The sequence below is a fragment of the Formica exsecta genome, unplaced genomic scaffold (assembly GCF_003651465.1).
Source record: "Formica exsecta isolate Colony F162 unplaced genomic scaffold, ASM365146v1 scaffold384, whole genome shotgun sequence".
NCBI lineage: Eukaryota > Metazoa > Arthropoda > Insecta > Hymenoptera > Formicidae > Formica > Formica exsecta.
The window spans coordinates 276,620-287,491 of record NW_021851080.1 but is presented as its reverse complement, the minus strand read 5'-3'; the positions used below and the strand labels follow the sequence as shown (position 1 = coordinate 287,491).

Here is a 10,872-nt window from a genome sequence, read left to right as displayed (position 1 = left end):
AAGAGCGTTTCCTGTATTTGTATTTTAGGACACGTGTATTGAATGCAAATCGGGTAACCTTCTGCGCACAATGTCAATGCAAAAAATTGCCTTTTTTAGACATATTTAAATATGTTAGATATTAATAATAATCATAGAACACCAGAATTTTGCAACTAATGGGAAAGAATTATATTATGAAAACAAAGTTGTTTAATTGAATTATCATTTATCATATTTATAATTCAGCGATGAAATAAATTTCTGATGCAGTTGAGTCGCACAAACGAATTGACCTTTGTTAGTTTTAATTAACACGCGCGATACACCTTTTATACTTTATATTATTTATCTTATTATTGCAACTTCAAAATATATAAACTATGAAAAAATCTCGTTCTCGAGAAATATTGTTTAACGTTACATGGGCTCGATTTATTTTTAGGCGGAATAGATTGGTGTGTGGGAGGAGTTTCTTTTATCAAAAATTAATTTCTGGTTATACATATATGGATGTTAATAACGATAATAACAATAACTGGGTATTTTAAATCAACAAAGCAGTCGTAATATTAGAAAATAAATAAATATAATAAAAAATATATTTAAAAAAAACTCAGTTTTAAATGCAAAAAAATATTTATCTCATATTATAAAAGACATTTAAGACTGATAACATTTGCAAAAGTTATACATTAAATTTTAATTAACGAGGTATAATTAATAATTTGTCATATAATAATTAATGTGTGCGAATAAAGCAGTTATTAAAAATTATGCTAAAAGTAACCTTTGTTGTGGAACTATTTTCATTAATGTTAACATGTCTGAATGGATTGTTACATGATAAAAATGATGTCTGAAAGCACACTTTCTCCCAACAAAAATTGCCGAATATTGCGCACTTTCTCTTAATTACATATATTTGCAGAAGCTAAATTAATAAAAAATTTCTTCCATTGTCAACTTTAATAAAATGATGTAGAAAGCTTAATTTATGTAACACTATTTCTAATTTTTATAAAACTTAGAAATATTTAAATATTTCTAAATATTTAAAGTTTTGTAAATATTTAAAGTTTAATTATATCATTAAAAATATTAAATTAAAAAAATATAATGTTTGATTAAATTATTATTAAATAATAAAAATTTTATTTTTTATTTATCCTTAATATTCCTAAATTTAATTATTTAGTAAAAAAAGCTTAGAGATGTTAGATGCATCAGATTTTTTTGTATTTTATTATTAAAGTTAGAATAATCTCTTAATTTTTATTAATATCAGAAATCAGATTTATTATTTATAAATCGTAACTCATACATTTGTATTTTCAGATATCTCTAATGTAATGTTTGTGTCAATATTTAAAATATTATAAGATGTTTATATATCACACGTAGGTGTCTGATTCGTCCATTCATGGCATCATATTGATTCATCATTTCCGTTTCACTTCTGCACATGTTACATTCTCATTAACCGGGCTATTAATTACAATAACTATTTTTTAAATTTATTTTTATTTTTAATATATAAATATAGTTATAGAGCCGATAAAATTCCAATTATATAGAGCCGATAAAATTACAATTATTGATAATTTATTTGCCTTTTTTTTGATAAATGTGTGTGTGCGTCTTTTTTTATTTTATTTTTATTCTTTAAAAATTGCAAATAATTCTATTATAAATATGATCGAAATTACATGAAAGAAAGTTAAGCGAACAGGTTATGATCAACAAGTAGCTTGATTAATATATCAGTGTGATGCAAAAGAAATATCAAACTAATTGCATTTACGGAAATTTTCTAAAATTATTAAACCACAACGCGCGAACCTTAACTGTTCTCTATAAATAAAACGGTTGGTATCACAAAATAGCTCATCAAATTATCTTTAATAAACGAATAAGGCAAATTTCATTATCATACATTAATATAACTTGGCTTTTAAACAATTAACGAAAATACGTGGTTATGCGTTGTGTGTATTTTCGACATGACTTTGTGACTTCGATGAAAATATTTTAGTATTCGATGTAAGTATATGTGAATTTTTATATACAGTGCGCCTTAAAATAGTTACCTAAAATTAGAAATAAGTTAGTAAATGAAATTTGCCAAAATAATTACGAAAATCACAGAAATAACTTGTTGACATTAAATAAATCGAATATGAGGGGATGGGAAAATCTGCAAACTTTAGTGCTTGCTAACTCTATTGCATATTTTAGATGCTTAAATCTCCTATTTCTTTATTACAGTCATATTAAATCATGATATTAGAAACGAGAAATCATGTGAATTATTTTGTCTTACAAAATATATTCAAATAAATTATTTTTTTCATACATTACAATTCGCGTTTGTGATAGTATGGATTTATAAAATATATCGAAAACACTCTTCTTTTAGTATCATCTTACAAAATATATTCAAATAAATTATTTTTTTCATACATTACAATTCGCGTTTGTGATAGTATGGATTTATAAAATATATCGAAAACTCTTCTTTTAGTATCCTGTATTAGATAAATGCACATATAACTCAATTTATATCTGCCTTACATTTCTAGCGAAACTGAACAAATGTGACAATTTATTAAAATTTATAGCTATTTATTCACGAATCGAAAAAAATGTTTATTATCTTTTTTCAATCTATATATGTATATTGCCAAATATAATATGATGATAAGGGAAAAAACTAATTTCTTGCGATGTATTTTTAGAGACAAACATTTACATAATTTTTCGTTCCTGGTACCATAATTAAATATAATATCAGTAAAGAATCAACATTTTTTAATTATTGAATTTCTTGGGATTCTTAGGATTTGAAATATTTGTATAATTCTTTACATTCACTTGTACATTGAACAAACTTTTCTAATTTTTAATGTATGTCTAGTGTATTGATCATACAAAGTACGTGTCTATGCTAAAGTCTAGTAAAATCGATATAACGGTCCGCGATAGCTTATAACATAGTGCAATTAATGACATCAGAAGTGAAAATAATATATACTATATATTATTTTATTTTTATAGTTGAGAGATTCACCCGAGTCATCGGTTATATTTCGCAAGATCTAACATAAGTGAAATGCTTGGAATGCTATAGTACATGCAGAGAAAACGCGTAATATACATGTATATCCAACAAATATAATTCTGTCTCGATTTGCTAATTCAGCACATAATTCGGTGTAATTTGATTATTCTTTTACATTTATTTTGTACTAAATATTAGCATAATTTGTTCAATTCAATTAAAGTTATACAGTTGGAAGAAATTCTACGGATTCTCATGAATCAAACATAATGCTTGATAAGAACGAAGAAAACTTCACTTAACGTAACTTTTTGATATTTTTTTTTATACGAAATCATTCTAAGAATCTACCAGTACTTTGAACCTTAGTTCGACTTTTTGCACTGTGACGCCAAGTTATATACGTGAATAACTTTTCGTTATTGATATTATCCTACTTTCGATGAAAGGTCGATTTGTAAAGTATGCGTGGTTAATTTGATGTCCAGACACGTATCATGAATATAATGAATGTTATCGTAGACATCTTAACAAAATCTAGTCGAACACATCAAACCCAGTCAAAAGTTACGAAATACGCAATATGCAGAATAAATTTGCGTTCTTATATAATATATTTATGTATTGATATGAAAACTTCTATGTTTAAAAAAATATATTTCAAATTAAAATATTTCTAACGAGGAAAAATCACGCGCGTTTATGTAAAATGTAAACTTATTTAAAAAAATATTTGTTTATATAATCTCATATTTTTTCGCGTCTTCATTTCGATTTAACAATAAAATCTGTTTAAGATATTAGCAAAGGAATTTAAGGGGAGGGGGATCTTTTTTTTTAATATATCATTATTCAACAAAAAGATATAAAACTATTTATCTTATTCTTAATTTTTTATTACTGTATAATATTTTAAAGTATAATTGCGTAAATCACATTTTTATAGTTGAACTGCTACTTTTGGGGATCTTATTTGTTTCCACTTTTTATTATCTTGACTATTAAGTTTTTGTTCAATTTTTTAAATACTCGGGAAAGAAAACAGAAAATTGGTATTATACTAAATAAAAAATAAAATTTCTGGTATATTTATTTATAATTATGGTGAAATTATTCACGTAAAGAAGAATGTAGAAAAATAGAATATCAAAATTTTATTATTAGTGCCTGTCTCGAAAAGAGTACTTGCCAAAAATTTCGCCAACACTTGGACGATCAATGTGCATATTTTTCTTAAATTGCAAAATATTGTTTTTTATTGTATATCGCGATAATCGGAGCAACACTCGATGTACTTTATTTGCAGTCTTATTCTGCAAACTTTTTGTTATCAGGCTAGATATTCTTGCTTTCGAAGAAAATAGCGATAACGATCTTCATCTCAAATCGGCCATGTGTAGGCGTTCATTCTCGGGACAAATTATTTTTGTATGATTACTGTACCTCACGGCCTCTATTTATCACAGCCGTGTTATCACTTTGATTTCACGATAAACAGAATTCAGCTAAGTAAAACTCTATTAAAATATCCCTGAAATTTTTGAGAGTAATTGAAAAATAACAATAAAGATGAATTTAAATACAAAATTAACTTTCTTATCTACTTTTATCTTTGAAGCTTTTAAAATTTTAATATAAAAAGCTCTGCACTATGTAATTGCAAAACTGTAGGTGTTATGATATTCTTAATTAAAATAAAATATTAGATTAGAAATTTAATATAAGATCATCTTTTTACTATTTTGTTAATCTAATAGAGATCGATACATTTCTATTGTATAATGATTAAGAATCAATGTTAAAAAAGAATCGATATTAATATAACATTTTTATTTGGAATTATTTAAAGTACCAGATTGTTAGCTGTTATATCTTAGAATTAATATATATAAATAATAAAGATATATTTTTTTATTTCAATGCAAATCTTACGCTAACTCAAAATTTAAATGAGTTTTCTCTTATGAATAATATATGAAGCGTGATTGTATTTCGGGTTATGATCCTCAACTGACACATACCCACCAGTGTTACCGAAGATAGGGAGATTATTTTTGTCTATAGAATCTGTGCACACACACACAGATCTACATGAGCGCCCTATTTTGATCTATAGACTGTAAAATGTAACCTAGATTCGCCTAAACTCCTATGTCTTCTATCATTGATATGATTTATTTTATCTTCTATCATTGATATGATTTATTTTGTCTACTATAAAAAGCATTCTGAGATATACGAATATATTGAATTTCTTGTTATCTAGATCTCTCATCAAATTTATCGCAATAGGGAATTGCGAAAATATACAAATTGTGTTGCATAAGAAACACAATATCACAAAATAATTTTATTTGCATGCGTTGCAAATAAAATTATTATATTATGTATTTTTCTTTTTTTTTTTTAAATTGGAAGTATAATATTGCGACAGAGGAAACATTATTGAAGTGCATTACGGCATAATCGATTCGACTTGGAAATTCATTGAATAAAAGAAATGTATCTATTAAAATCTACAATACATTATTTATTGTAAGATCTTTGACCCTTTTGTAGTTGTTTTTTTATAAAGGTATTAAAAGCAGATAAGAGAGATATCTAATACGTACTTATCAAATGATAATGATCAGTTCAAAGTTCGCTCAACGAAACGATGGTATTATTAATTATATTTACAATCGATTGATTGTTCGAGCAATTAATCGCTAAAGCATTTGCATTTATTAAGTGAACTGATATTAATAAGTCAATACAATTTATACTGCAAACAATTAATTATTCTATAATTTCAATTACTTTGTCGTTTTACTTTTCATATACAAAACGATGTTAGTTATTATTATTTCAATGTATTGATATACTTGTAAAAATATCATCTGCGATAATATTTTCAATGTCATATGTCATTATGGAAATAGTATTCTAGAACTTACATACATAATCATTTGCAATCAATTAAGTTGGTATTATTACTTATAACAAGATTACCTTGAGACATACATGTTTGAATGATTTGGTCTAATAAAAATATCATTGAATGAATTATGTATGTCTGTGTGGCAGCCCGTGGCGTAGATTTTAATTGAAGCAACAGCAATTTTTTTCCGTGTAAGAATTATTTTAAAATTTGAAATCTTTGAAGTCCATTTTCTTTGGAACGGTAAAAGACTACACTCTGAAACTTATATTATATTAACTTATCGTTAGAAATTATGCACTTGGAAATTTATTTTATTGCAAAATTAAGTGGAATATTTTCTAATTTTTACTGATATATTGTATGGATTTATAAAACAAAAATTCTTAAAAAGAAATATATAAATAAAATAAAAATAAAGTCTGTGTGCGTTTGCAGCATTGGCGATTACGAATTATCTGAATTTCCGTTTTCGATTACTAGTGAGAGGCTTCGTCTATTTCTCTCGGGAGAAAGCCCATGAACATATTGCCGCGTGATCCGGATGCTTTCTCACACGTTGACATCACGTGCCGTCAGTCATCAGATATATTGAAGCTGCGATTCATGCACTGAAACATGTGAAGTATCGATTAAATGGCGATTAAGTAACTCACGTTATTTCTTTTACAAATTGTTTGCACCCAATCGATGGAGTAGCTATAAGTTATAAAATATACGTTATTATTATCAATAAAAATCGTGAAGAAATGCCTGATGCAAATAATTCTCTTGCAATATATTTTTTAAAACGATATATGAAGTTTTTTTTTCTGACTATGCCGTTTATCTCTAAATTAATACGCGATATATATCTTAATGTTTATTATTGTATATTGCACATGTGTGTGTGTGTGTGTGTGTGTGTGTATGGCATTAACCTGTTATGTAAATTGAGATGTCATATGTACACGAAACGTGGTAACAGAAACGTTAACATGAGAAGCGAATGATCAACATACAATAATTAATGTCAACTAACGTAAGAGACTCTTGTTCATATTAAAAGACTTATATTAACAATAAAATTACATTGCGGAAGGAACATATACTGAAGTTTTTCATGATAAGTACAAGCATATATGTCTCGCATCTCACGCTACTGCAATTGTAATGACAGATTTTCTGAGGAATTTGGATTAAATTTTTTCTCATAAAATATATTGATGTAAAAATGATTCATGTAATTAGCATCGAGCCTAAATGTGCCTTGTTATTTGCAATCACGTGCACTCTGATATTTTAAATGTACTTCAATTCCGATATCAAGTTTCTTGGTAACAAAAGTAAAACATCACACCACTTCAAAGATATCTTATTATATAATATTGATAGGATAATCTAGAATCTGAACACGATCATTTAAATATTGAGGCATTTATGTTAAACAGCGTTTCTCATCTTATCTTTTTTCCTTGCTCTCTTTTGCAATTTTTATTCTTTAAAATTTTAAAATTTTTTATTTTGCGCAAAATATGAAAAAAGATTGATTTTAAAAAATTATTACTAACATAAAAGCTCGAGATTTACTTTATTCTTCAGATCTTCTTTTTAAACTGACTCGCGAACCAAACGAAACATTAATCATAGTTTACTTAAAGTAATAAAATGGTTGAATTATTTAATAACTTTATTACTTACCATTATTGGGTTGACTATTGTTCCATCACAGCTCTTGTAGAGACATATTACATTTGTGCATGGCTGTCAAATCTGCTGTCACATCAATAAATTTAATGTGTTAGCAATTTGTACAGAAAAATAGTAAATATTACTTGACACATTATCTCTTTTTAATTTTCATATGCAAAACCATACTTGCCGATCAAATGCTAAAAATACAGTTAAAATCGATTACTCATGTTTTAACTTAAAAGTCATTTCATTAATATAATAATTTGGATTGAGATGATATGATGGTGATGGAATTATGATTGTATCATTATTATATATTTAATTATTTCTGGTACAAATGCACTGAATAAATGCCAGTTCAATGAACACAGGCAAGTAAAAGTGACTCAGTGCATTTGTGCCAGAAGTTAATATTCATCATGGTGCACTCGTGCTGAATAATTGCTTGCATCATTTGTATCACTGCTTTTTAAGCTTTAAACCTGCAATTTAAAATCAAAATTTAATCACAAATTTTAGAAATTTATAACGAAAAATAAATTTGTTTTTGTTTACAACAAATTAATTTTTGTATAAATTGATTTTATAAACAACTTTATAAATAATTGTAAATGTTGTTTATAAATAAACTTGTTCTTTGTGTAGATAATAGTCTAAAACATCATTTTTGATTTTTCTATATTTATATACGAGCAAGCATTACATTTCCCTAATGAAATATATAATACATCTAATTATCAAATATTTAACAAATAAATTATAATACAGTCTCGAAGTAAATGATTGTTAATTAATCAAATTCTCTTATTTTATTAAAGTATCAAAATACTCTTCACATTAAAGATAGCACGATAATCGATCACGGCAATCTGCAAAATATTATTGATCAAAGTGATAGATATTCATTTGGCACACGATGTTCACGCATTGGATTTCTTTTTGAAGTTCCCCTTTATAACGCATCATGATTCATTGCGAAGTTGACTTGTCATTATGATGGGTGAACAAAGATTAAAGTCTCGATAGCTAAGTATGATTATTAAGTATGGCAATCTTCAATAACATATGCTCTTATTGAATGCATAGCGTCGCGTGCATCTATTTTCCCCTATCTCTTGTAATAACAAAGTATTCGTTATTTTCTTATTACGTAATGTTCCATAGAATGGCTTCTCCTTGGTTTATTCCTCCTTAAATTGCAATCGCAGGTATTCATAATAATGGAATCAGATGCATATCGTTACGAATACCATATTTTTAAAGGCATATAAATTCAGAGAGATTCTGATTTATAGTTTTCTTCAATCTATTTTATTTTTATTTTTGAATTGTGGTATTTTAATCCAATCAATCTTAACTAATCAAATCAATCTCAGTTTCTTGAATAATAATAACGGTACATGTCTTCCATTATATCACGCGTAGAATAAAAGTCCGTAAAAAGAAAGAGAAATTATTAGTACTAGTGATGATGTAAATGCCTTGCGACCTTTAAACTATAATTGTTCGTTAAAAAAAACGATAATGATGCAAGAAATAATCGACGTAATAAATTCATGCATATTTTACGAACGGCCACTTTACTGTGTTACAGTACGGCAGACAAAACATAGAAAATGTAAAGAAGAGAAATGGTAATCGGGATGCAGATGAAAATCTTAGTACAGAAGAGGGATTCGAGTCACCGACGATCATGGAAAAAAATTCAACAATAACATCGACAAAAGCAGAAAATGGGTGTGCGGGCAACTCGGTGATAGCCAGATCGAAGGACTTCATCTTAGTCCCAGAGCCAGAAATGCACAATCACAAGAATCACGTTCAAGAATCGAATCTAAAAAACGATCAACAAAAAACATCAACGATCGATGAAGTCAAAGAGGTAAATTTATAGAGTAAAAAAAATATATAAGATTATGCTTTTGTATATACTTTTGTCAAATTTTATGCAAATTGGAAATATTTTTTCAATTATTTTTATATGTTTTAGGACAGCCTAGATCACAAAAATTCGTTTGAAACACTAAAAGCCGGATTTGCGCCAACAAGCTGCCTGGACTACATCAGAGCGGGCGTTGAAGCTATCATAGAGGATGAAGTGACATCGCGATTTGAAGCAGAAGAACTTAAGGTAATGCTTTCTCGATTGTGCCTAAAAGCATAAATTGATATTTACATAATAATTATTGATTAATGTACATTTAATAAATTTACGTGTCTTTGAATAATTTGTTATTGCATTTTTATGTAGAACTGGAATCTATTAACACGAACGAATAGATATTATGAATTTATTTCCTGGAAGTTAACTTTCATATGGATGTTCGGATTCGTCATGCGTTATTGCTTCCTTCTGCCCTTAAGGATATTTATTTGCTTTGTAGGGGTAAGTGCAATACTATTTTATATGTTATATGCGCGCTATATAATTAACATATATAATAACGATAATAATAATAATAATAGTAAATATATAATAAGCTCGGTTTTAAAAAATAAGAATTCTGTTCCGTATTTATCTGGCAGTATAAATTTCCTTTAGTTAACAAAAAAATATTTAGATTGTGAGTAATATCTTCAAAAAAACATGCATAATAGTTAATGTTTTTGCACTTTTAGATGTTTTAAATTTGCAACATTGTACAGTTTATTAAGACGTGTAAGTCAAACGTAAATTCAAAGCTGCTATATATACTAATATCAAAGCTTCTTAGGTACTGTATCTCGTAATCGTAACATGTTTAATCGGCTTTTTATCGAACGGCCGCGTAAAACATTGGGCGAACAACCAGGCCTCCCTTATTGCGTTCAGAATAATGTCACGTTCTATTTTGGGTATGATCACAATTCACAACCCAGAGTACAAACCAAAAAACGGAGGAGTGTGCGTGGCGAATCATACGTCCACTCTCGATATCTGCATCTTATCCACGCTAACGACATTCTCTTTGGTAATATGCTGTGGATGAGACAATATTTATATATAAGCTTGCTTTACAGCTTTAAGCAAGTCATTATATTATCATTGTGTCCATATTTTTATCGTCACGAATATAATTCTCTTCTGTCAATGTTTATAGCATGGTTTGTTTCAATTTTGCTATTTTATCGTATTTGGGAATGTCGTATAGAGATAAAGTTCTGATATTCTATAACATTTATTAACTGTAATATTTATAATTCCTATCATTCAATTACTCACTATACGCGCAATAGGCTATATATATATATATATATA

At 27.3% G+C, this 10,872-nt stretch overlaps 1 protein-coding gene across 3 annotated transcripts in view; it reads left to right on the top strand.

Annotated features, from left to right (window-relative positions):
• Positions 1-10,872, top strand: part of LOC115239530 (glycerol-3-phosphate acyltransferase 3) — a 14,050-nt gene that overhangs the window by 696 nt on the left and 2,482 nt on the right. For 2 of the 3 annotated variants that reach the window (XM_029814097.1, XM_029814095.1), the window contains exons 2-4: positions 9,229-9,516; positions 9,625-9,765; positions 9,886-10,020. In XM_029814097.1, the coding sequence (XP_029669957.1) occupies positions 9,229-9,516; positions 9,625-9,765; positions 9,886-10,020 (564 nt within the window). Of the gene's footprint in view, positions 1-9,228; positions 9,517-9,624; positions 9,766-9,885; positions 10,021-10,348; positions 10,586-10,872 lie in introns of all 3 variants that reach the window. The other variant, XM_029814096.1, reaches the window with a different exon arrangement.